This window comes from Paramacrobiotus metropolitanus, unplaced genomic scaffold (genome assembly GCF_019649055.1).
Source record: "Paramacrobiotus metropolitanus isolate TYO unplaced genomic scaffold, Prichtersi_v1.0 Parri_scaffold0000016, whole genome shotgun sequence".
Classification (NCBI taxonomy): Eukaryota; Metazoa; Tardigrada; class Eutardigrada; order Parachela; family Macrobiotidae; genus Paramacrobiotus; species Paramacrobiotus metropolitanus.
In genome coordinates, this window is record NW_026570236.1 from 894,368 (window position 1) to 921,651 (window position 27,284).

Below are 27,284 nucleotides of genomic sequence, written 5' to 3' on the forward strand. Positions count from 1 at the left end.
TGACTACGGAGGTGGCGGCTACGGAGGTGGCGGCTATGGAGGTGGTGGTTACGGAGGAGGAGGTTATGGTGGAGGAGATTACGATGGTGGAGACTTCTTCGATGGCGAATATGCTGGTGGCGGATATGCAGCCGGTTATGATCCCATTCTGGATAGCGATTTCGGGATGGGCGGACTGTACGACTGGGGATGGTATCCGCCGTGGTGGGGCGGTATCGGATTTGGAGGAGAATTCGGTGGATACTGACGTTTCGGAAGTGGATGGGGACGGAAAAATGATCGATTGTGGGATCGCTCAGCCCTGACCTTTGTGATATTTTCTAAATAAATAATAATTCCGACCTCAACTTACAAACACAAACCAAAGATGTCGCCTTTTAATTTAGGATTCACATTCACACTTGTGCGCTTGCTTTTCCTGTTCGCACTCATATGCTGCCTAAAGCTTGCAAAATTATTAGCCTAACACTTACATATGGTAAACCTCCAGTATAAAAAGAAGCATCCAATGAAAAGACAAAAAGTCTACATCACCCGATGTTCCCAAGCGGTCACCCATCCAAGTACTAACCGGGCCCGGCGTAGGTTATCTTCCGAGATCGAACGGGATCGGGAGTTTTCTACGTGGTATGGTCGTAAACAAATGCATGCAGTGGATTTCTGCAAATTGTCGTTTCACAGAATATCAGGGTATTTTACACAAGATAATTCAGCAGTAAGAGTCGAAATTATTAGTAGTGGATTAGTCAGAAAGTAGTGTACTCAGGTCGCTGCACCGGCACTGCAAGACTGCACCAGGCACCGAACTGCACCAATGATGGGACTTACGCTTTTCGGTCGTTTGAGACACTGGCACTGGGCCCGCGGGCCGATCCGGGCTGCGGCCCGATATGTTCCCGGGCCGCGGCCCGGGCCGTCTTGCAGCACAGTGATATTTTTTACCCGGATGTCATTATGCAAGCGGCTACAGCGTGTATGTCAACGGAAAGATAGACGGATTTTCGCCTAGAAACGTCTATTGATGTGAAAATTAAAAAAACTCATTGAAAACTAATAAATTTCATTAAATCGCAATGAAATTTTTTGTTTTTCTACGTCTTTTTCAATATTTAACGTCCACAACGGGCCGCGGCCCGGGCCGTGGCCCTTCTCCCTGGGCCGAGGGCCGCGGCCCGGCGCGGCCATCCCAAAAGGGCCGGGCCGACCTCGGCCCGGGCCGTTCGGGCCGCGGCCCTGGGCCGGGCCGGCCCAACACTAATCGAAAGTGTTAGAGGCTGTTCAACCCCAGCCGTCGCAACCTCCGCCACCGTCCGTCAGGTTCAATCATTTGCACAAAACGATCAAAACCCATCGCTTGCAAAGTAAAAAACGAAACATCATTTTACTGGAGAGATTTTCCAACGCAACCGCAGTTTAGAGCGGAATATGCAAAGTAACCAAACCCGTTCTAACAAAGGTTCAGTGCATCTGTCAGACGGCTGTACTGACTACAGTTGACGTCACTACAGTTCTGGCGCCTTTGATTCGCCATACATGCTGCATCTCAATCGTTGGAAGACTGAAGATCAGTGGTTTTTCGCAAACTAATACCTAGTGCGCTAGGGTCCATTAAACCGCTTTTAGTGCTCGATTATAAACTTGGAAATATTAGTTTTGGTGCTTGTGGACCGGTGGTCCATAGCAAAGCAAATTATATGTTCCACTGCAAATCTTTAAATTTTCGCCAATTAGCGGAGGCAGAACTCGACGGCAATGCTTACCAGGAAAATTACCGACTCGCTTCATCTTTTCAGCGCAGAAGCCGATTTGATCGGTTTGATACGACCGGGTTTTTGATATTCCGCTTATTCCTCGCCTTCTGAGTTTTAAACCGAACGAACAATTCTCCGCCGGTAGTTAACAACCCAAAAATTATTTCTTTGTTTTAATTTTTCATTTGATGGTTAGACACACAGAAGTTTTATTTTTAGGTAATCAAATATGTACCAGTTTTTTTTCAATTTACGAAAGGTTTTGTTTTCGCTGCGGATGAACTGACACACTGATTTACACAGAAAACGTTATTCATGGTAAATCATTTGTTAGCGTGGTTTCGAAATGAACACGGCAAACAAAAACGCTTTAGGAAACTATTTATGGATAGTTTAAACCAATTTTTTCATTTAAAAAACATCGGTCACGTTACTTACTTTTTCCAGGTCACGTGACCGTTCCCTTCATATAACTATGGCTGGTAATCTACGGTCACCTTGGTTTTGACGTGCTAACTCCACTTTGGTGTGAAACCTGGTTTAGTGCTTGGGTGTTGATTTGGTCAAGCTCACCAAAATCTTTTTTGTAGAGTGAATGTAAAGAATTTTGTAATTTTCTTCGAAATATGACTACAACAATTTCCTCAAAAGTCATCAGCATGGACAGTAACTTGTTACGGTAGCGGTAAATATATCCCGTCATTGTAACCGGTTACAAAATTGGACGGCTACGGTGAACGGTTACGCTAACGACTCAGCATAAGAGCAAAGCGATAACGGTAAACCGTTGCGTAAGCCTTTATGGCAACAGTAATCCGCGGTAACGGTAACGCATTGCGGGTGCAGTAAGAGTGGAGACTGAGTCGTTACAATAATAGTGGTAAGAGACTTTTTACGGCAACGCAACTCGCTACAGTATTTTGGGAGTGGTTACGAGAACTTGTTACGGTTTGCTACGCAACGGCAACAAAAACAATAAAAACACACCACTTGCACCGGGTAAACTTTCCAGACCAGGTCCGAAAAAACGGACCCTCCATACATTTGTATGGCGGGTTCGTGAAAAATGCCCCGGTGGTTCCCCGCATGTCGGTTCCACAAAAACGATCCACCCGGGGCAGGCAAAATTCCCGGACAGAATTCTAAAAAACGTACCCTGGATACATTTGTATGGCGGATTCGTGAAAAATGCCTTGGTGGTTCCTTCATCACAAGCGATCCACCCAGGGCGGGAACAATTCCCGGATTGGGTTCTAAAAAATGGACCTTCCATACATTTGTACGGCGGGTTCGTGAAAGCTTTTGTTCACGGAAGTCCACGCGTGCGGTACCGGCCTTTGCAGCTTTTGGTCACCGAAGTGCACGTCCGCGGTAACCGCTTTTTTGAGCCTTTGGTCATCGAAGGCCACGTGTGCGGTACCCGCCCGAATAAGAAATTCGTCACCTAGGTCCACGAGTGCTGTATCCGCTCTTTTAGGCTTTTGGTCACCGAAGGCTACGCCTGCGGTACCAGCCCGTATGTGAATTTTGTCACCGAAGCCTACGCGTGCGGTACTCGCTTTTTTAAACTTTTCGTCACCGAAGGCCACGCGTGAGGTACCCCCTTTACAAGCTTTGGTTACCGAAGGCATTGTCAGTCTTTGGTAACTGAAGGCCTTTTAAGCATTTGGTCACCGAAGGCCACGCGTGAGATACTCCCTTATTAAACCTTGGGTCACCGAAGGGCACGCGTCCGTTGCCCGTCCTATTAAGCCTTTGTTCACCAAAGGCTTTTCAAACCTTTGCTCACCGAAGGCCTTATACGACGATGCAGGTTATCCACAATTCGCCGGCGAGCACGGTGTTCATCATTTTCTGAAATGTGGCTCCGGCGTTGCATAGCCCGAAGGGCATACGGACAAACTACTCGTACAGTCCATCCTGGGTGCAGAAGGCGGTCTTGTGGCGATTCTTCTTGGCGACCGGAACTTGCCAATAGCCGGACATTCAGACAAGCGTGACGAACCAAGCAGCTGGTCCAATAGCGTCGATTTCGTCGGCAATGCGTGACATCGGGTAGGCGTCCTTGACTGTGTGTGCGTTCAGATCTTTGTAGTTAACGCAAAATCTTTTAGTCATCTTCTCGTTCTCGAATTTGTCGACGAGGACAACCGGTGCAGCGTACGGTGAGGTGGAGTCGGCAATGATCCCATCCCCTTTCATCTCGGCTACCTTCTCGCGGATGAACGCACGGTTCGTCCACGAGGTTCGGTACGGCTGCTGGTGGACTGGTGGTGAGTCGCCGGTTTTAATGGTGTGTTCGGTGGCAGTGGTGCAACCAACGGGTCGGCCTGGTAACGGGAAAGCTCTGCAGCGGCGCCGTAGTACTGCAAACAATCGGTCGCGCTGGCTGGCCGTCAGCCGTGGACTGATAATCACGGAGCGAAGCTGTTCCTCCAAGACCGGAGAAACGGACTCGTAGGCAGAGTCTGCCGCCGCTGGGTTGCTGTCCACACTGAATGAGAGGACCGGTGCGTCAGAGTTTTCCGCGTACAACTCCAAAGTTCCAAGCGAAGTGGATCCACGGAGGGTTATGCCACGGTCCCAGTAGTTCTTTGCAAATGTGTACGCGGTTCCATTGTGGACGGTTACGATGGCGTGTTCGAGGAGGATATCGCCGCGGGAGAGCGCGTCGTTGTGCTGCGGGTGGCCAGACGGCTCGAAAGGCGTGCGGGAAGGAATAACACGTATTCTCCATCGCTGGCGTTGACTGAAGGAATGCCAATCGGATCCTGGGTCCGGACTGTCACGGTGACTTCCTCGGCAAGGACCACCGGGATCGAGGCTGTGTGGACGCTGCTAGGGCTTGGCGCACCGTGTGCGGCTGGTGACCTTTGGGCGGATTCTGTTTCTGTAGACACAGAATACTCCTGTTGGTCGGTCCCAGTGCTGGAGCTGGATGAGCGTTCGTGCAGGTCGGCTTGGTAGTCGGTTGGGAGTGCTGCTTGTTCCGGAACAATGGTGCGGTCCTGGCAGCGAATTTGAAGCGGTTTTTTTTCCATGAAGTCCATGCCCAGTATGATTTCCGGCATCGCGTTGTCATCACGAAGGAAAATAGTGTGCCGGTACGGTTCACCGAAGAGACTGACGTATATGTCGGCACATGTGGTCCCAACTGTCCGGGTAACTCCGTTGCAACCGGTTACACTAAACGACAGGTGAAGTTTGGGAAGAGGTTTCGGTATGGCGTGCAGGTTAGAACAAAACGAGCCTGGCATGATGGAAGTACTGGCGGCAGTGTCGAAAACAACAGGGAGTGACACTCCGTTGATGGTGACATACTGGCGCAACATCGTGGAAATCTTCGGCTTGCCATCATGCACAAACGCTTTGTTAGACATCATTGGGACTTCGAAGTTTAGGTCGGAAGGTGGTGGTTCCGGTGTGGGATCGTTAGGAGATACGGCGTTGACGTGAACCACTGGCGTCGCCGCTAGTGTTCTTTTGGCTGGTAACTCTTCAGGTACAACTCCGTAACAAGTCCAAAATCAGCTGGTTTGGTCAGGCAGCGATCGCTGTGGTGGCCGGGAACACCGCAGAACCAGCACTTTGGCGGTTTCTGCTGGTATGGACGTCGGTCTTGATCGCCGGTACGGGCTGGTTTTGGTGGCTGCAGTGGGACGACGATGTGGGCTGCTCGGCCGGCTTGGGCTTCTCTGCCGGTGTCGGCACCGGTTCGCTGGTGCGGGCCGAAAAAGACGGTTTTGGTTTAAATGGCTGCTTGTCCGGCCTCGATTCCGCGGTGGGTTTTGATCGCCGACTCAACGTTTTGTCAATGGCCACGGCCCGGCGCATGAGTGTATGGAAATCGTGGATGGTGGCCGGTGCAAAGCTTACGATGCTGCGGTACAGCTCGGGTTGTCCGACCAGGCCGTTGGTCAGAAACCCGACTACTTCCAACTGACATGTCTGAATTGACGGCAAAGGTCAACACTTGGATAGCTTCAATGTACTGGTCCGGTGTCTCCGAACCGGTGTACTGGCGTTTCTGTAGAGCCGGACGGGCTTTCCACGCACGGTCCTGGTCATGCAAGCGGTCGATCAGGACTTTCTTCAACTCGGTGTACTTCCGGTCTGGCTTCTGGGCATCAATGCGCATGAACACCTTCAACGCTTGACCTCCGAAATGGGATGGTATTGCTGCCAGCTTCGCGGTATCGGTCCACTGATTGGTTTTGGCAGCGCGCTCGAACAGCACGAACCAGTGCTAAATGTCCATATCGGAGTCATCGAACGTTGGCGGTTTCACAAACGTTAGGTTAGACTTCGGTATGGGCTGATGCCGTGTTTCGATGATGTAGACTGGACGCGGTTCAGCGGCAGCTTGACGCAACGGCGGTGCTGGACTCGGCGTTTGCGGCGATTTCTTACGCAGTTCCTTTTCGAACGCCTTGGCCAGGGTATCCGCAAGCTGTTCTGGATCCAGAATCATCAGGTTCTGATTTGCCGTTGCTGACCGCTCGGGGCGGTTGGCACGGTATTCCGGAGACTGTCGGGAAACCACTGTTCCAGCAATCGGTGAGTTACTGCGGCTATCGGACAGACGGGAGTTCTCTGCGACCAGCTTCGCATTCTGGGCCTGCAGCTGGGCGATGTACACGGACTGGTCCTGGAAAACACGTTCATCTTTCGTGGTAGGAGTACGACCAGGGGCGGTTGTCAACACCGCAGAAATGGCGCTGCCTGCGGCTTTGATGGCGGACGAAAAGAAAATTCGGACGGTGGCCAATGATTTGCCGCTCTGCATGGACACGATTGAAGAGTCGAATGATCGGCGGGATTGTTGAGAATGCGCTCGCGGAGGTTCGGCGTGAATGTCAGCCATGGTAATGATAGCGTCGGGGTTCATCCTAGGACTGGAAACTGCACTTACTTGCTGGCCCGGTGTGTTCTGTGTGTGATGATCTTGACGGCGAAAAGATTGTGGTTCTTTATCGGCCATGGACATGATAGACGACGGACGCGGGTGGCTGATCGGTGCAGGTTCGAATCCGTAGCGGACGGGTTCCTTCTTGTTACGCGTTGGCTTCGACATGGTTTCTGAACGCCGATGAATCGTGGACGCGATTGGTCGAAGCACTTCGAGCGGGATATTTTTTTAATCCGATTGGTCGGTCGCTAGTTCCGCCTCTTCACGAGTCCGCGGTAGGCGATACGTGAATGTAGGGAAAAAAATTCGGAAGACTTTGCGGTACTGGCTCGGTGGTTTCTTTCCGCTGGTGGAAATTGATGCCAGAAATAGAATCTGATGGTGAAATTAAATATCGATTCCTGGAGAATATCGGAAAGGAAGATGCGGAAGATTTGGTTCCTAGATTATTCCTCGTAGCGAGCTGGTAGGCTCAAGCAACGCGGTTCTAACAAAACACTTACAGGCTTGATATCGTTCGGCACTTCATGTAAATACGACCGAGGTTACAGCGGCAGCCGATATGTATCAAACTGCCGGCTGAGGAGGCTGCATAGTAGGCACACCGTCCCTTCTGGGTCTTAGTTCGAAACATACATAATTGTGGATTCTCGTGGATTTGTAATCTAATTTATCACCTGCAATGAGATGAATTCCAAACGTAAACAGTCGTTGTTAACGGGATTTTTTAATCCAAATTTGGTTAAAAAACTAAAGTTGGAGATACCGAATGTGTTACGAGTACATCTGTGAACGCTCAAGAAGAAAACGTCGTCGGCAAGGTGACTGATACAGACCAGGGTTCGTCGGTACCCAGCGACTATGCGTCGTCGGCTGAATGCAACTTTTTTTGTCGGAATTGACAACGGCACAATCGCTAATGAGGTGTGATTTCGGCTCTATTGTGTCATTTCAGATGAGACGCTTCGCAAGGTTAAGCATTTGCGTCTGTGGGAAAAACACCAGTGCAGTCCACATTTCAACGTGTATACAGTCTTCTACTTGTTTTTTTCTGATACAATCAAAGAAAAGTTATTCAACACAAGAATCACTATAAAACCAAACTAATCTTAACAATTTGAGCTATACCAGCAAAATGTCACACTCGGTTTTATGCGTACGTAAATTATGTCCCAAGTTATAGCTCTTGCCATGTACACGTAACCAGGGCGGCGACTTCTCTGTACTTGCATGGATTTCGATTTACTCTTGTACAGAACTTGTGAAGTGCGAGCGTCGTTTATTAGTTGTTACTCGATTGTGAAAAGCGATTTATGACAAGTTTTTAGCAACGACTTACAAAGTATACTGAGTATATATTACATATCAGCACTTTTCTACAATTTATTACCCATTTTTTAACTTTTACACAAAAATGAACTAATTTTGAAAAGTTTAAGCGGAACATGGAGTGTCGCAAAACAGTAACGTTGTCGATTTTGTATAAACTTCCGCTCATATTATCATGTATTGTGAAATGTTTAAACCGCGATCTAAATCTAATATCAGCGATTTCGCTGCATGATGTTTCGTTTAAATTATAAAAATTATTATAAGTACAACTAATAGTAATAACTAACTACTGGCAGTCTACTGCTACTCTGTAATATTACAAAGTATCTGACGATGAATTATTTATATCCAGTATATCCTGAAGATAGCCCAGACCAAAACTTTATGAGATCCAAAATAAACTTTTATTTGGCGCGCGTTTTTAGATAATCTCAGTCATTAGTAACATTTGCTGGTACAACCATTCCATATGCTAAAACCATTTACTGGGATATACTTACCGTTAGCACAATTCAAAAGCAAAATATATTCACTTTCAAATTCTGCGTAGCATCACACAGCTACAGAGTGCAGATACAACTTCAACAATGAACTTTCAAACAGATTTGCACCATGTTAGGGTCAATTATAACTTCATTTAATTAAATATTGTTATAAAAAATGGTATCAAAAGAAAAATGACGTTGAAGCAAGTTGCTAGATCGGATTCGGAATGGAGTTTTGCATATGGTTGTTCAGAAGTCCTATATGTCTCGCGATATTGTCTCATCTGAAATGACAATGGCTAGGCACGCTACGCCTCGTATACCTTCGGCACGCCTCATTGTGCCGTTGTCAATTCCCGCTCCACTGGTGGTTGAAGAAACCGCATCTTCTTTCCCGCTCCTTGACATAGGCCACGCCGTAGAACAGAAGGAGAATGCTGTGAAGCTGACACGAAGCCAAGACCACGCATTTCTGGTAACTCGTTGGCAGCCGTCAGAGGATTACGACTTCCCGATGGCAATAGCTAAGAAATTGAAATGTTTCCATATTAGCTGCAATACAGAAAGGTAAATTAACTTAACTAACCAACTGACAATAACGTAGTACATTATCTAATGAGTAACACTTTGACTTCTTAAATAATTAATGATTGCGACTTCCTAAAACCATTTCTTATTATGCGATCTCGGTAACCTTTTAATGCAGCAGCTATTGCCATCGTTCGCGAATCAATGTCTTCCGCCATTTCCTCCAGAGTCAGTAATACTGGTCGAATCAATGTCCACAGCCTGTCGACAGGCAGGTAGCGAGAAGTCCACCGCGTACTGCTCCATAATGAAAGTCGGTTGCACGAGCTGTCGGCTGGTACCTGTCTGTCGGCTGGTACCTACCTGTGGTGGTGGGCGTAGCGTAAGCTCAGAATAGATCCCTCTATTATGTTTCGCACTAAGACCCAGAAGTGCAAAAGTAAGGGACGGTGTGCCTACTATGCAGCCTCCATTCTGAACCAATATGATGATATAATCTTAAAAAACAAAGGTGCAGCGAATTTTCAAATATTTTAAACTCGTATAACTCAGTAAATTTACATCGGATAACCTTTATTTTGGTTCAGAATGTTTAAAGAAATTTACTCCGTAAGATGGAGTTGTCAAACTTAAAATCGGAGGAAACGCTGAGTTATTTGATCCGTATTTGTAACTTTGAGAAATTAAACTTTTTGTGCTGGGCCAGATAGGCCGGAGAGCAGACTCAGAATTCATAACAGCGCCCCTTATGCCGCATATACAAGGAAACTTTTTATTGATGTGCAATAAAAAGTACTGAACATAATAACTGTAACCACGCAGACTGCAGCGAATATATAAATACTTGCTTTTTAATGATAATGATAATAATGTGATAATTAGTAAATTAAGTATTAAGGTTATTAATAATAAAAGGTAATTACAGCGCCCCTTATGCCGCATATACAGTATCTGTCAGAACATCAAAACGTCAGAAATTCAGAACGTCCAAACGTCAGAACATCAAAACGTCAGAATATCAGGTCAGAACGTGAAAAATTAAGAACGTCAGAACATCAAAACGTCAGAAATTCAGAACGTCCTAACGTCAGAACATCAAAACGTCAGTCAGAAACGTCAGAACGAGAAAACAGTCAGAACGAACGTCAGAACATCAAAACGTCAGAATATCAGGTCAGAACGTCAGAACATCAAAACGTCAGAAATTCAGAACGTCCTAACGTCAGAACATCAAAACGTCAGAAATTCAGAACGTCCTAGCGTCAGAACATCAGAACGTCAGAAATTCAGAACGTGAAAATATCATAACGCCAGAACGTAAAAATTACGAACGCCAGAAATTCAGAACGTCAAAATATCAGAACGTCATAACGTGAAAAATTAAGAACGCCAGAAATTCAGAACGTTAGAGTGTCAGAACGTCAGAACGTGAAAAATTAAGAACGTCAGAACGCTAGATTTTTAATATTTACAGTGACCTTTCCAAAATAAAGCCAATACTATCCAGTACTTAAGTGCCGAGCGCGGATGCGCGAGGCTACCTTGTAGTGGATAAAGCCAAATGAAGTAGTAAAGTCTACTGATAAATACTACCTAGTAAAATAATCTGGACAGTATTCAATTTCAGAGAGGACATAGATCATTATCATGGATGTCAATGAGAAAATAAAACATCTGAAACTGAATGCATCCGAACGTAGAGTGGTATCCGCGTTAGGTTGCGATTTATTTGGAGTACTTCCGGTAGAATTTACACTTTCCAAGCAAGCGCGATGCAAAGGTCTTTACACAGCGAATATTTCGTCGATTCCGTACATGGCGAGCTTGCTCAGCGTGGACGCATCCAGCAACCGCAAGTCTACTTCCTGCCACAATCGCGGGCTGCCATCGGCATTGAAGCCGCTGAACCTACAAAGCATGCGTAAAGTGTCAAGGAATGCTACTGCGTGCACTGGAGTTGTCAACATACACAGAAAGATATTGGCGAATGGTCTGCCACTCATCCGGATACTGCAGACTACGCACCCAACGCTCATACACCGCCGTGACCTTTGCCAGCATTTCCTCGGTGATCGGCGGGCAGTGTTCGTTGAGGGCGGACATGAAGCGACTTGTCATGTGCATCTTGCCGTCGCTGCACCGCAGAAGCAGCCGCGGAATGCGGATGGACATCTGGTCAATGCGCAGTGCACGCGACGTCGGTGTCAGATGTTTCATCAGCTTCTGCTCGTGTTCCGGCAGGCGACGGACGGCACGATTCAAGTCGTGAAACACTTCATATGCTTCGAATCCAAACAGGCGCGACACGGTCCAGTTGTACAATGCTACGAATCGGCAGTTGCGCTTGTACGACAACGGCACCCATGGTGCCGTGTGCTTCAGCCGGTGCTGCTTCTGCCCCGCCATGCTCCCATGCTCACAGACCATTTGGTCGCGGAAACCGATCAGCAACAGCCTGGTTTGCATGCGGTCTAGGATGTCTAGTAAAAAGGAGGTGCGATCCGTTGGCAAGGCGTCGAGGAAGGTGAGACTGACCGTGGTGCGAGTAATGGATTGGGCGAGGAGCCCTGCCAGTTTGTAGCAGTTGTTGCTGTCCACCTGCAACTGCCAACAACTTGCCACGCTGATGCTGATGTGGTCCGCCATGCGCGGACTGCTCAACAGCAACTGCCATAGAGCGCACACCCTGTGGAAATAGAAACAGTAGCGCTGTTAGACAGCTGCCACGTTTAAAAGCAATACTTTGATTTTTCGCATACTTTGGTCACCCATCATGTGACCCTTCTATTTTAACTTTTATTTTTTAAACACAAGAACCACGTGATAATGACCTTTCGTTTCACCCAGTTAAAACAACGCAGCCAATGCGCTTACCGTTGGGCCGTCATTTGGGAATGCAGATCCAGATGGGCTAAGATGTCACTCAAGAGGAACGGTGTTAATTGGCTGATGCGGGCGGCTGGCTGTAGGGCATCAATCTCCCAATCTGTACAACAATTTCATCACACCATCTAAACTGAAGGGAAGTGACCCGGTACATGGCGCCAAATTCGTGTACATGAAGGAAAACTCACTTTCGCCTAATCCCTAACTCTTTTTTGCTTTGTTTTATGACATTCTGTTGCCAGATGATCTGTATAAATAGGCGTGAAAACCGTTGGTGCGTGCGACATGCGGCTCGGCAGCTATGATTAGAAAGAACTTCCAATAAGTTGAAATGCAGTCAGTCGCATTACGGATCGATCTCCTTTAATTTAGCTTGTAAATCACCTAAAAAATATTATGAAGATAACTTTTTACACCGAACCACGGTTCTAGCATTTTTTCAAACTCTAAAATTTTTGAACATCACTCTAAAATTTAAAAAAAATTGCGCATCTCTGGTTCGTTGTAAAAAAACGATCTTCATGCTTACATTCAAGTGCGTGCATTAAATTTCTGTACGCGCATTTACGTAAAAAATTTGAAGATCGGTCCACAATGAGACTTTTAGTGCACCACAATGCATTTAAAATTTATGGAATTTTCTTATAGCCATTACTCCCAACGAACTGGATGGTAGCGCACAAAAACAGCTTTCACGCCAATGTATACAAATCATCTGGCTGTAGAAGGCCGGTACGTCATAAAACAAAACAAAAAAGTGTTTGGGACCTTTTTCGGATTACGCAAATTTTCGTGCGTGTGTACGAATTTGGTACACGTCACTTTCGTGAAGATAGAGACTGCCTGCCATTACCGCTCCATATTAACACAGAATGAATGGACGTTCATTTATTTGCAGTTTTCACTACGAGGAGGGAGCAAGCATCTTCGGTAGCGAATTCGAATAGCCAAGACTCTTTGAGCACTGCGTCAAGTGTATGACAGCATGATTCACTTAACAGCCAACCGTGGAATGTTGTCCATCTGCGTGCACCTCACCGTCAACCGTGGATGGGTGCCCTAATTGACATTTGACAGTGGCCAAGTTAAACGTGGATTGCCAGCCTTCCGCGGTTGACTGTAAAGGCAGATTTGCTGTCACAGTATGAGTGTCCAAAGTGTCTTCACTATTCGAACGCGCTACCCAAGATGCTCTCATGCTTGTTCCCTCCTCGGGTACTGTAGAGCTACTCAAAACCCGGTTTTTGGCAGTTAGCAGCATACTGAATGTGTAAGTATTGTACAAGAGCCAAGGGGCAAAGCACGGGCTCGGTATTTCTTCGAGCGGACACCTGGTGCAGGGTGCACAGTTTTCAATTACGATCTTGATAATTTCTACGAACAGAGAATTTCAGCCTCCATCTTGTCGACTGGCGAGATTATCGAGATATGAGGAACCTGACGGAGGCTAAAGAAAGTTGTACCACTTGCCAGAAAGCTATCAAAATCGTTGGCAGGAAAAAAAAACTGGAATACCTTGCCGGTAAGGAGTCAGCTCATTCTTCACAGAAAAGCCATTTATTTTGCTCTCCTTGCTAAACTTTACTGTGACCGGTCAAGTTGACTAACCGCATTCACAGGAGATAGTTTCGCAGACTGCAAATCGTCCGCAACGGATAGCCGGTAAGTTAATCCGATCAGCCAGATGTGTGTTCAGCACTTGCAATAACGCCGTCGTCGTCCACTGCGCCGCGTCCTCGCCGGCAAGATGGATGGTAATAAACATGCAGCCGTCCCGCTCGATGCGCAGATGAAAGCGACAGCAGTCCATCATACTCCGTTTGGCTCTAAAAGCATTGCGGAGGTGCATGATGATGCGGAATTTGTCGGAGGCATCGGTTAGAATACTCTGTACTCGGGCAAATGGAATAAAGTGTTTGCTATAGACTGAGCGTTCTAGCAAGAACCGACCATGGGGCGGCACCGCAGCGGCAATTTGACCCATCTCCACCAATTTAGCTCGATCGGGGGCTGCATGGGCGTTGGAGTTCAGCGCAAAGGATGTGATATAGAACATATGACAGTTGTCGCAACCCACCAGGCTACCCACCAGGGTGGCGGGTCGGAAGCGCAACGGGCCGTCCTCTTCATCACGCAGTGCCACGTGCACCGGGACATTGTCACAACCTCGATTTCCTGAATTCTCCCAGTAGAACGGCAGCAGCCAGATGCTACTCATGTGGATCCAGCGCGCCGTGACCTTTGTCGAGTCGAAATGGATGAAGGCGCGGTCGCCGTCCATATCCTGAATGTATCCCAGCCAGCACGTATCGTTAGGATTGCGGACGACGACCGTGTTCTGGTAGCTGATCTGGTTGGCATCCGTCAATACCGGCCGATACCGCTGCATCGCTCTCCAAGGCAAATCCATTATGACCTACAAATAATCATCTACATGCTAACGTATGCATGTGAAAAAATATCGCGTCCTATCAAGTTCGGCCGCACAGAATCACCTCGGCCAAGGTCTATTTCGGCGACTGGACATTTCAGCCACTTTGTTTTATGTTTCTTATGATTTCTTATACCCTTTCTTCAGTTACATTATGCTTTTCTGTTTTCTTATGTTGTCTCATGTCTTTCATGTTTCTTATGTTTTTCTTTGTTTTCTGATGTTTCTAAAATTGTCTTATGTTTTTCTAAAGTTTTCTTATTTTTTCTCGTATTCTTATGCTTTTGTTATGTTTCCTATGTTATCTTATGTTTTCTTCCGTTTTCTTGATTTTGTTGAGTTTTCTTATGCTTCTTGTGTTCATTTTTTTTTATAAGATTTCTTAAGTTGCCGGATGTTTGATTTTGTTAGACCTATTCTTTAATTGTGCGAACGTGCCATTAATTTATGTGCAGTACAGTATCCAAATTCAGATCTGTATTGCCCCGAATGGGATACACCAGAGCCACCAAACCAGAGAAGACCGACCAAAACTAGTATCACATTCCGAAAGCCCGTAGTCGAAAACCCGGCCAGATAGTATTCATTTTTTTCCGAAACAGCTCCCGCTTCGAACGCCAAAACGGAAATCGTTTCAAATTGAAATTATTAAATCTATACTGTAATTATTATCAGTTATTACCCTAATCAAGAGATGTTGCCACGTAAATCAACCAGAAAAGGTTCGAAGATATTATACAAGTTGATCCAAGAGCAGAGCATCGCAAAAAATAGCATTTTGATTCTACTGCCACCGAGGAAGAGTACCGGCCATTGGCCAAGCAACTGACTGTAGGTGAAACGAGTGATCGAGCTAGCACTAATGTCCAGGACGAAGAGCCCGTTAGGTGAACGAATTACCACTGCTGCCCGTTAGGTGAGCGGGTGACCGAGCAACCACTGCTATCTGGCGTACAGAGCCCTTAAGTGAGCGGGTGACCGAGCTGTCTGGCGCAGAGCTCGTTAGGTGAGCGAGTGACCGAGCTACCGCTACTGTCCGCCGTGTCCGGTGCACGGAGCGTGTTAGATTAGAGCGACTGAGCTACCACTACTGTCCAGTGCGCAGAACTGGTTAGGTACGCAGTTAATCGAGCTACCACTACCGTCCGGACGTACACCACCGGGCACACACCACTTTCCAGAGAAAATAGCCAGTGAAGTGATGAGTCACCGAACCAGTGATCCAGTGCGTCGCAATGGGGTTCTACAGTCCCAGAAAAAAAAACGGGGTACAACCGTGCAAGTAATGAATACATAATCGAAAAGGTCTACAATACATATACTGTAGAATCACCGTAAATTAGTAGTAGCTTCGTGAAGTGAGATTATAACGTCCTGCATACCGTATGCAGATCCGCGGGGTGGGTTAGGCGCAATTCAACTGCGCCAGTTGGGCCCGCTTCGAAGTTCAGTCAGCGCCCACTGCGCCCATTAATTTCAAAGCTTACGCCCGTTGCGCCCGTATGAATAGGTCGCGCTTTACTTCGCGTTTTAATAGCTTAATTAATATAAATAATATGATTATTATAATTATTGATCACCGTACATCAGGCCAAAAACACATCAGGCCAAAGCCCCGGCTTTGATATGGGCGCACGGCCGGCGGCGCCCGCTGCGCCCTTTAAAAAATCCAGAAATTTTGCGCCTACTTTGGGCGCAGATTTAAATCAAAAGTAGGTCGCGGAGCGGTAGGCGTGCGCCAGTGCGCCTATACCCTCCCGGCCCTGCAGTGCATACGGTGTACCCAGAGGTCCCAGACTGCCTGGGAACGCAGGCAAGGCATTGTCACAAGGGAATAGAAACCATGGATGATGGAACTATGTGCTCTGGTACGAATGTACCGGGTGGCCGAACAAAATGGCCCTCTCTGTTATTCTTGCGCCCCTTGCAAACTACTTGACGTACTGCGAACAGCTTAGGCTTGTTAGATAGACACTTTTAATAGCTACTAAACCAATAAAACGTTTTTTGAAAAGTTGAGATTTCCTCGTTAACTATGGCGCCAAGTAAAATCTTGTCGAAATTTTTAGTGTCCCAGCTCTCAAAGTTAAAAATTCGTCTCGCTTCGTTTCAGTGCGTAATATTTTCATCTTAAATTGTTTTATCTAGAAGAGGACCTACTCTACCATGGGAAAAAACTTGTTGGAAATGTGCATGCGGTTGATAAACTCTATGCAAACTTTTGACTTTTCTAAAAAAATTCAAGTTTTTTACTTTGCTTTTTTAGGTATTTTAGTAACAATTTTTTTGTTCATGGCAGGGTGCAACAAAAAACACCGTTTCAACTGGCAATGTAGATGGGTGGTTGCCCTTTCAAACACGGGTTTGAACCAGGACTGTTTTCGAACCAATGATGTAAAAACTGTTTTCGAAGAATATGCTACCCCTTTTCATGAGGATTAAATGTAGGGAGTATCAAATCTTTCGCTCCTTAGCCACACAGGGTCACTGGAATGTCGCTGGTTTTTACCGTAAAAAAAACAGGAACAATTTCTCTTTTCGAAACACTAAGGTGATAAACAGTAATGTGCTCAGTTGAATATCTACAATTTTAATTCGAAAGTAGGAAATTTTGAATTTTGGTTTATAGGACAGTATCCAACTCTGCCAGTTTTTCAAAAATAATGCAGAGAAAAACCAAATTGTTTTACCCTAATGGTTTGACATAACTTTTATGTGCTGCAGACATTGCTTTTCGAATAAAACTAATGTCATCTCAGTCGAGCACTGGACAAACCCAGGACACCTCAGTGAAACAGAGGGCCATTTTGTTCAGCACCCAGTACTTACTGTATTTATGATAATTTATCGTTCTCCGCGCAAAGGTCGCTATAGCGACAATACCAATAATCGCTGCACACAACCCTTAAAGAAAGTTCCACGACCTCCAACACTCGATCCAAACTTACAAGAAAAACATTTTCGATCCAAACTCAGGTTAGTTATGCATCAACTGTTCCAAAACCAGGAGAATTGTTTTATCAGTCATCAAATCTCGAAGTACGAGTGTATTTATTTCACTTCTAACAATTGTAAGCAATAATGAATAGCAGAATACTCCAGAATATTTTATCATCTCGTCGACGAGATCCAGGCATCAAAGCTGAAGAAACTCTGGATTCTGGAATAATTGTCTGCACATATTGCAAAAATTGCCTTAACTAAAATCCACAATAATAATAATAGTAAACGAAATTTATTGTCCTGTAACGAGTCCTTAATGATGGAAATAAATTGTTACTGTTACGTGCCATTAAGGAACTGTAATCACAGTGTGTCGTGCGGCCATTTTATCATAATTATTATAAATCATACAGTGCATTGAGAAATGCCGCATTCGACAAACGCAAACGGCGCCAGGGAACTCAATAATCGTTGATATTCAATGTTGATAACAATCATAACATTGTGCATATAGTCGCTGCATACTGCATGTAGAGTAGTCACGCGATGAGCTGTAGTCACACGTGGCGTATATGGAGGACAGCCTTTCAGCATGATACGCTTACCATGGTTAGTATTAGTGCAGTACACGACCATGATTGTGTTATGCCGTACCCCAGAATTAAAATGCTAAATTTCAATGCAACGCAGCGTTCAGGTTTTCCGTTCAGCCTGCAGCACTGATAAGTAAAATAACTAATAAGGGATGCCTACATGTGCAGCAGTGTGGCTGCGGCAGGCGGTGGCGGTCGCCATCGCGACAGAGGGTGTTTAGCACCCGAGACCATATGGGCTCTGTTGTGTAGAATTTGTAAGGGTAGTCTTTTTTGTAGAAGCTATAGTTTGCCCATATGTGTCCTGTCAAGGACAATTTTCGACTTGGGTATTTCGATATAAATGAGGCCGCTTTTGAAGTTCGCTGATGGATTGATTTTGGATTGAAAGTTTTTAAATGCAAGGGGTTGGCATTTCCTGGGATTGGTAGTTTTCTTAGCATAGTGTGGTTTGGGTATAAAAAGGGAGTCAGAGTGCGGTGAGAAGTTAGTTGGTGAGGTGGTTGCTGGGAAGTTTGTTGGTTAAAATTGTTCTGTTGTTAAGTACTCGTGAGCAATGGTTGTAATGGTTGGTACGATTGTGAGTCGTGTATGTTTCGAGTTGAAGCGTTGTGGTTTGAAACTGGAATCTAGTTACGTAGTTGTATTTTTCATTTATTGCTGGTTGATTCAGTTAACGGTATGTTTATTATAATAATGTCGTATCATAATGACGTATAAAACTGATAATAATATAATAATGACGTATAATATGATTTTATTGGTAAGAGGAAAAGCGGAATGAATAACATGAAAATAGTGGGCTTGGAGGATGAATAGTGGCATGGTCACTGTAGTGTGGTTGAAAAGGTATGAAAAAAGAAAGTCCATAAAATAAACAATTTGTTCTAGAAAATCTTGTTATTTTATTACTTGTACCGGTATTAGTATCCGCTTAAAGTAAGTAATCGAATGTTTCAGTATTGATTAAGTTGTTATTGTAAAGTATGGTTTACTGGTGTAGTTATGAAGAAATATTTATTTTTATAGGTAACATTTTTAAAAGAGTGTGTGATGGCATTAACTGTTGGATCATTAGTTGTTATAGTTTGTAGCAAATAGTGCTTTATTTTTACAAGATTACAGTACTAAATTTTCAGTTAACCTGTTAATAAGTTTATGTAAGAGATAACAGAAAGGATGGTTAGGCTCTGAGTTTTCTGACAGCATGCAACAATAGTTCTTATGGTTAAGCAAATTCCATTTTAATGTTCGATAAAGGGTGAAAAATTTTGAAGTCATGCATTGCAGTATGATAGTATCTTTTAATTAAAATTCATATGGTAATATCACACATCAAATTGGTGGGTGAAAAAACACAGACAAATGCAGTTACAAAATCAAGTTCAAATAGGTACTAAATTAAAATTAAATTAATCACTACTTATGTCTGTACAGTATTATTTACTTAAAGGTATGCTTAAATTTAAGGTATTTGTCGAAATTCAGGATAAATCGTATCGTAATTGATTACGATGAAGTTTTTACATGGAATTTTGGCAGAAGTAAACTAATCATGAAAACAGGTGGATCCAGTCATCCATTTCTTTAATAATCATATATTCAATGAGCCGTTTCAATATCTCTACTGATTTGTTGGATATTTATTTCCAGAGCATAAATTAGGAGATTTGGAGCATGAAAAAGTATGCCGTGATAAAATCAAGCATTAATATCAGCTAGATACAGCCATCCAAAAAAATTTTATGGCTGTGCTTGGCGAAAGCTTCTGGCGCATTTTATCACATTTTTCTGTATGTAGTAGAAAAGTGCAGAAAATGAATTTAGGCATAGTAAAATGGTAATTCGCCAAAACAGTTTGGCTAAACTGTATCGTGAAACGACTTAATACTGGAAACTGGAAAACTCGAAAGTTTTCTTTTGGCATAAAACATGTTACAAGTAAACAAGTGTGTGCAGTCATCCGATGTGTTTCCTATTATTTGAAGAAACATTTAAAACGCACAACCCACCGCGTTTGAAAGACGCTCATCATATTGCATAACACGCAGTTTACGCTAATTGAGAAAAAGGAGTACATGAACGGTGTTACCGATTCGCGGACAGTAATAAAACTATTAGTATTAGGTACTATGTTATAAGTATGCGCCCAACCACAGATTTACTGCCACCCTTAAGCGGTTGTGGGCGTGCGTGTTACTTGCTGCGTTTGAGATACCGATTAACAATAGAAGTATACCGATATACAAAGTACAAACTATCTTATAATAATATTAATATATCGGCAAATTGTAACAATTTGCCGATATTCTTATAATAATATTAATATATCGGCAAATTGTAACAATTTGCCGATATTTGGTCTGTAAACTTCGAATAATTCTAACCGAATGGAAAAACCAAAACCCAAAAACTTTCCGAAGACACCCTTTTATTGCTTTTAACATAAAATACTTCACATCAACAAGCAGCACTAACAAACACTCAATCTTGTATGCTTCAAATGCTTAAACGCCGCACAGGTGCTATATATACAGGACCACAGGTGACGATCCTAGCTTCTTAACCCGCCTGCCAGCTGGGTCTCTTCCAGAGATAGAGAGCCGCCCGTAAGGCTTCAATGCAAAGCAGCGTTCTGGTTTTCCGTTCAGACTGCAGCACTAATAAGTAAAATCCAGTTTATTAAAGCAGGACTCTGTTCGAACTAATCCCGCCTCCAAACCTTTCTGATTGGCCAAAAGTTCAGAACCATCCATACCTTCTGATTGGCTAGAACCGGTCGTACGGCATTTAGGCCTGTACAGCCTTTTTTTACCTTCGTTGCTATCAGACAAAAGCCTTTACTAAGCTTTCGAAACCTTAGTACCTGCACGAATTTTTACCCGATTAACCAGATCTGCTGGATCCTACCTTCAGGTTTCGCAACCTTACTAAGGTTGCGAAACCTTAGTGTCTGTACGAACTTTTACTTGATTAGCCGGAACCACCAGATTAGCCAAAACTGCCAGAAACCAGAACTGCCAGATCAGCCAGAACTATCAGAATCACCAGATCAGCCACAACTAGCAGATCTACCAGAACCACCAGATCTTTTAAGTCAGCTGTACCACATCATACTCTACCAGATCAAACTGTACTCCCAGTTCGACCTGCACCATCCAGGAGTGCCGTGTTCAAACTCACTACTCAGCCTTCAAGAGATTATTAAACCAAGCGTTGGAAAGAGTCGTAAACTAAACTTTGAACGTAAACTTTCAAGCCCTTAACATCCGAAGGCTACGCGCGCGTAGCCTTCGGATGTCACTTTTTTAAGCCTTTGGTCACTGAAGGCCTTTTGTCACCGAAGGCCTTCTAAGCTTTTGGTAACCGAAACTCTTTTAGGCCTTTGATCACTCCTGGTCTTTGATCCCTTCAGTCTCCTAAGGCCACGCGTGCGGAATCCACCCTTTTAAGCCTTTCGTAACCGAATGTCTAATAATCCCTTTATCACCGAAAGCCTTTTAAGCCTTTGGTCTCCGAAAACCTTTTGTAACCGAAGGCCGTTCGAGCCTTTTCTGACCAAAGGTTTTTTAAGCCTTTTATCACCGAAGGCTTTCAAGCCTATTCACACCAAAGTTCTTTCAAGCCTATGGCCACCCAAGGCCTTTGGTCACCAAAGGCATTTTAGGCCTTTGATTACCGAAGGCCTTTGGTCCCGAAGGCCTTTTTTGACCAAAGGTTTTTTAAGTCTTTGGTCACCGCAGGCCTTTTAAGACCTTGGTCACTAAAGGCGTTTTAAACCTTCGGCTAATGGTGGCATTTTAAGCATTTGGTTACTGCTAAGTTTTAATCCTTTGGTCACCAGAGCCCTTTTAAGCCTTTGGCAACCAAAAGGCTTTAAATCCTTTGGTCACCGATAGCCGTCTGCGCTTTTGCAAACCGAAGTCCTTTGGTCACAGAAGGCCACGCGTGCGGTGCCATCCGTTTCAAGCCCTTAACAACCGAAGGCTACGCGTGCGGCACCCACTGTTTTAAGCCTTTGGCAGTTGAAGGCCTTTTGTCAACAAAGGCCATCTAAGCTTCTGGTAATCAAACGCCTTTTAATCCTTTGGTCGACGAAGGGCTTTCAAGCCTTTGGTCACCTAAGGTCATTCAGGCCATTGGTCACAGGAAGCCTTTAAATCCCCTGTTCACCGAAAGCCTTTTATCCTTTGGTAACCGAAGGCCTTTGGTCCCGAAGGCCTTTGTTGACCGAAGGTTTTGTAAGTCTTGGGTCACTGAAGGCGTTTTGATCCTTTGGTCATTGTAGGTAGTTGTAAGTAGACCAATAAACACAGAAAAAGTTTGTAACTGTGGGCCACGCGTGGGGAATCCACGTTTTTAATCCTTTGGTCACCAAGGCAACGCGTGCGGTATTCGCCTTATTTGGCCTTTGGTCAACGCGTGCGGTATCCGCTTATTAAACCTTGGGTCTCCTAATGTTTTTTAAGCCTTTGGTAACCGAAGGCCCTTTAAGTGTTAGGTCACCAAAGGCCTTTTAAGCCTTTGGTCACCGAATGTCTTTTAAGCCTTCAGCCACCGAGGGCCTTTAAAGCCCTTGGTCACCAAAGGCCTTGCGTGCGGTACCCGCCTTAATAAGCCTTTCGTCACCGAAAGCCTTTTAAGCCTTTGATCACCAAAGCCTTTGGTCACCAAATACCACGTGTGCGGTATCCGCCTTTCTAAGCCTTTGGTAACCATGATATTTAAAGCTTTTGGTCACCGAAGGCGACGTGTATGGTACCCGCCTTATTAAAACTTTGGTCAACGGAGCCCACGCGTGCGCCACCCGCCTTATTAAGCATTTCAATTAATCCCAAGAGCCCAGACGTGCCGTACCCGCTTCATAAGCCTTTAGTAACCGAAAGCCACGCGTGCAGCACCTGCCGTTTTCAGCCTTTGGTAAGCGGAGCTCACGCGTGCGGTACCCGTCCTTTTAAGCATTTGATCACAAAAGACCTCTTAAGCTTTTGGTCACCGAAGGTTTTGCAGGCCTTTGGTCACAAAAGCCTTTTAAACCTTTGGTCACCGAAGGCCATTAAGCCATTCGTCACCGAAGGCCTTTTAAACCTTTCGTCACCGAAGGCCTTTTAAACCTTTCGTCACCGAAGGCCTTTTTTGCTTTTGGTTACCGAGGGCACCACGTGCGGTACCTGCTTTATTTAGCCTTTGATCACCGATGGCCTTTTTGGCCTATGCCTATAGAGGGGCACGCGTGCGGTGCCCGCCTTAATTAACTTTTGGTCTACCAAGGCTTTTCAAGCCTTTGGTCACCGAATGGCTTCTAAGCCTTTGGTAACCGAAGGCCACGCGTGCGGTACCCGCGTTTTCGAGCTTTTAGTCACCGAAGGCCCCGCGGGTGGCACCCGCCTTTTTGAACTTTTGGTCACCGAAGGCCAAGCGTGCGGTACCTGCTTTATTAAGCTTTTGTTCACCGAAGGCTTTTTAAGCCTATGGTCGTTGAAGGCCTTTTAGGCCTTTGGTCACTGAAGGCCTTTTAAGCCTTTGGTCACCGATGGCCTTTAGACCCGCACTTTTCAACCTTTTAGCCGTGGGCCGCGTCAGCGCGGCGCGAAAGCGCCGCGCGTCCTGCTTGTCCTATATATTAAAGCACAACCGTGATTCCGTGACGTTCCCGCCTCCAAAACGTTCTGATTGGCCAGAACCAACCTTACGTTTCTGATTGGCCGGAACCCGTCAAGCTACTTTTAAGCTTTTGCAGCCCCTTAAACCTGTGCTGTTACGCCCTTATTTTTACTACGCTTCCGAAATTTAGTGCTTTTACCTGTAAAACCTTCGCCTGATAAACCGAATCTCACATTTAGCTTTATTCCTTACTAAACTTCAAGACCTTAGTGCTTTAACAAACCTGATAACTTTAATTACCTTAACAAACTTTGGGGCACCCACCCTTTAAGCCTATGGTCACCGAAAGGCACGCGTGCGGTACCTGCTTTATTCAGCCTTTGGTAACCAAAGGCTTTTTAAGCCTTTCGACACCGAAGGCCACGCGTGCGGAACCCCCCTTTTATGCCTTTGGTCACCAAAGGCCTTTGGTAACCAAAGGCTTTTCAAGCCTTTGGACACCGAAGGCCTTTTAAGCCTTTGGTCACCGAAGGCCACGCGTACCGGTACCCGCCTTTTTGAGCCTTTGGCCACCGAAAGCCACGCGTACGGTACCCACCTTTTTATGCCTTTGGTCACCGAAAGCCACGCGTGCGGTACCCGCCTTTCCGAGCCTTTGGTCACCGAAGGCCACGCGTGCGGTATTCGCCTTTTTGAGCCTTTGGTCACCGAAAGCCACGCGTACGGTATCCGCCTTTTTGAGTCTTTGGACACCGAAGGCCACGCGTGCGGAACCCCCCTTTTATGCCTTTGGTCACCAAAGGCCTTTGGTAACCAAAGGCTTTTCAAGCCTTTGGACACCGAAGGTGTTTTAAGCCTTTTGTCACCGAAGGCCTCGCGTGCGGTATCCGCCTTTTTGAGCGTTTGGTCACCGAAAGCCACGCGTGCGGTATCCGCCTTTTTCAGCCTTTGGTCACCGAAGGCCACGCGTGCGGCGCCTTTTTAAGCCTTTGGTCACTGAAGGCCACGCGTGCGGCCTCGCGTGCGGCACCCGCTTTTTTAAGCCTTTGATCACCGAAAGCCACGCGTGCGGTACTCGCTCTTTTAAACCTTTTGTAACCGAAGGTTACGCAATATTTGTCCACGCTTTTAAGCGTTTTGTAACAGAAGAATTTCGGTTTAACCTGTTTCTAGATACATTAACTGTATTCCCTTTTCAATAAGACTTATTTAACATATAAAACCGTTTCACTTCGATTCGTTTAGCAAAAAGAGCCCAGCCGACAAGAACCGCCTTTGCACTGCAGCGCGGCGCGTAAGCGCCGCGCGCTGTGCTTGTCCAGTTTATTAAAGCAGGACTCTCTGTTCGAACAGATCCCGCCTCCAAACCTTCCTGATTGGCCAGAACTAGCCTTACCTTCTGATTGGCCAGAACCGGTCGTACGGCTTTTAGGGCTGCACAGCCTTTTTACCTTCATTGCTATCAGAAAAAAGCCTTTACTTAGCTTTCGAAACCTTAGTACCTGTACGAATTTTTATCCGATTAACCAGCAGCTGGATCTTACCTTCAGCCTAAGGCCTTACTAAGGTTTCGAAACCTTAGTGTCTGTACGAACTTTTGCTTGATTTGCCAGAACCACCAGATCAGCCAAAACTGCCAGGTAAACCAGAACCGCCAGATCAGCCAGAACTACCAGATCTGCCAGAACCATCAGATAGATCAGATCACACACAACTACCAAATACGCCAGATGAACCAAAACTAGCAAGTCAGCCAGAACTACCTGATGAACTAGAAGAACCAGGTCTACCAGATCAGCCAAAAATACCAAATTTGCAGAACAGCCTCAGTTTTAAGATAAAAAAGAATTACCAGCCCTCCAGATCAGACTGCACTACCAACTCATCCAGAACCATCCAGAAGTGCCGTGCCAAACTCACTAACATTTCCAAAGTTCGTTCTTTAGAAAGCTTCGTGAAACTCTGAAGCTCTGAAAAACTTTATGAAACCTTCCCGCACCATAGCGCAGCCAATAGCCTTGCGTGCGGTACCATTCCTTTCAAGCCTCTGCTAACCCAAGGCCTTTAAAGCTCTTTGTTGCCGAAAGCCTTTTAAGCCTTTTGTCACCTAAGGTCTTTTAAGCCTTCGGTCGCCGTAGGCTTCTGGCCACCAAAGGTTTTTAAAGCTTTTTGTCACCGGAATAACCTCGTCCGGTAACCGCCTTATTAAGCCTTTGGTCAACGAAGGCTACGCGTGCGGTACCCGCTTTTCTAAGGCCGCGCATGCGGTATCCACCCTTTTGAGCCATTCGGTTACCGAAATATTTTAAGCCTTTTAACACGGAAGACCTTTCAAGCCTTTGTCCACCGAAGGCCATTTGTCACGGACGGCCTTCTAAGCTTTTATGAACTGAAGGCCTTTTGAGCTTTTGATCACCAAAGGCCTTTTAGGAATTTGGTCACCAAAGGTTTTTAAAACCTGTGGTCACCAAAAGCCTTTTAGGCCTTCGGTCAGCGAAGGCCTTTTAGGCCTTTGTTCACCGAGGGCCACGCGTGCGGTACCTGCCTTAATTTGCCTTTGGTTACCGAAGGCATTTTAAGCCTTTGGTCACAGAAGGCATTTTAAGCTTATGGTAACAGACAACCTTCTAAGATGATGGTCGTCGAGGTTTTTTTAAGCATTTTGTTACTAAAGGGCAGGCGTGCGGTACGTGCCTTATACAGCCTTTGGTCACTGAAGGCCTTTTAGGCTTTTGGTTACCGAGGGTCTTTTAAGCGTATGGTTACCGAAGGCCTTTCAAGCCTTTGGTCACTGAAGGCCTTTTAGGCTTTTGGTTATCGAGGGTCTTTTAAGCCTCTAGTTACCGAATGTCACGCGTGCGTGCAGCCTTTGGCCTTTAGGCTTTAATAACTGAGGACGTTTACAGCCTTTGCTCACCGAAGGCCACGCATGCGGTAACCGCCTTATCTAGCCGTTGATCACCCAAGGTATCTTAAGTCTTTGGTAACCGAAGGCCTGCTAAGCCTTTGATCACGGAAGCTATTTAAGCATTTGGTCGCCGAAGGCCTTTTAAGCTTTTGGTCACTGAAGGCCTTTTAGGCTTTGGTTACCGAGGGTCTTTTAAACCTTCTGGTCAGCGAGTGCTTTTTAAAGCTTTTGGTAACCGAAGTATTTTAAGCGTTTGGTTACCGAGGGTTGCCTTTAGCCACCGAAGGCCACGCATGCGGTAGCCGTCTTAGTTAGCCGTTGGTCGCCGAGAGATTGTATGCCTTTCGTCACTGATGAGCTTATAGGTCATTGGTCACCGAAGACCACGCGTGCCGTACTGATGACCACGCGTGCGGTGCCCAGATTTTTAAGCCGTTTAAAACCGTAGGCTGCTTCAGCGCGGCGCGTAAGCGCCGCGCGTCCTGCTTGTCTTACATATTAAGCGGCAGGAGTCGTAACGCGACCGCCTCCAAATCGCTCTCATTGGGCAAAACCGAAACACATTCTAAACAAAGTGAACCTACTGAACCACCTTACTAAACATAATGAATCTGCTGAACAGACTTACTAAACAAAATGAACCAGCTGAACCCAACAAAAACCTTAGTGAATCAACTAAACCCAACCAAAAAGTTAGTGAACCGACTAAACCCAAACCATATTGAACTAAATAAATCTGAACAAAAGTTACTGAATCAACTTATTAAGCTAACTGAATTTACTAAACAAACTGAACTCGCTGAAACAACTCACTGAAGCACCCGCAACAAACTGAACCTTTTGAGTTTGTTGAACACCCTTACTAAATAATAGGGTAAACCAGCTGAATACACTTACTAAACAGACCGATTTAC

General features: G+C 45.5%; 2 protein-coding genes and 1 non-coding gene across 6 annotated transcripts; all 3 read right to left on the minus strand.

The window, feature by feature from the left end:
* Positions 1–522: 522 nt before the first annotated feature.
* Positions 523–641, minus strand: LOC129585443 (5S ribosomal RNA). The gene has a single exon (XR_008690029.1). It is a non-coding gene; the product is annotated as a 5S ribosomal RNA (ribosomal RNA).
* A 3,096-nt stretch (positions 642–3,737) lies between these two features.
* LOC129585419 (uncharacterized) lies at positions 3,738–5,131 on the minus strand. Its single transcript, XM_055478084.1, has 2 exons — positions 4,623–5,131; positions 3,738–4,500 (listed from the first exon to the last, which is right to left on the minus strand). Exons 1-2 carry the CDS (start codon positions 5,129–5,131, stop codon positions 3,738–3,740), a joined length of 1,272 nt encoding a protein of 423 aa, XP_055334059.1.
* A 5,319-nt stretch (positions 5,132–10,450) lies between these two features.
* LOC129585247 (uncharacterized) lies at positions 10,451–17,766 on the minus strand. Of its 4 annotated transcripts, none has more exons than XM_055477866.1 (6): positions 17,271–17,766; positions 15,478–15,565; positions 13,500–14,307; positions 11,880–11,991; positions 10,975–11,691; positions 10,451–10,913 (listed from the first exon to the last, which is right to left on the minus strand). In XM_055477866.1, the coding sequence occupies exons 3-6, from the start codon at positions 14,299–14,301 to the stop codon at positions 10,790–10,792; spliced, it is 1,755 nt and encodes a 584-aa protein (XP_055333841.1). In that variant the 5' UTR covers positions 14,302–14,307; positions 15,478–15,565; positions 17,271–17,766; the 3' UTR covers positions 10,451–10,789. The 4 variants fall into 4 exon arrangements, with proteins under 4 accessions (XP_055333841.1, XP_055333840.1, XP_055333839.1 ...); XM_055477865.1 differs by having other exon boundaries at positions 17,152–17,766; XM_055477864.1 differs by lacking the exon at positions 15,478–15,565 and having other exon boundaries at positions 17,271–17,765.
* Between the last annotated feature and the right edge of the window lie 9,518 nt (positions 17,767–27,284).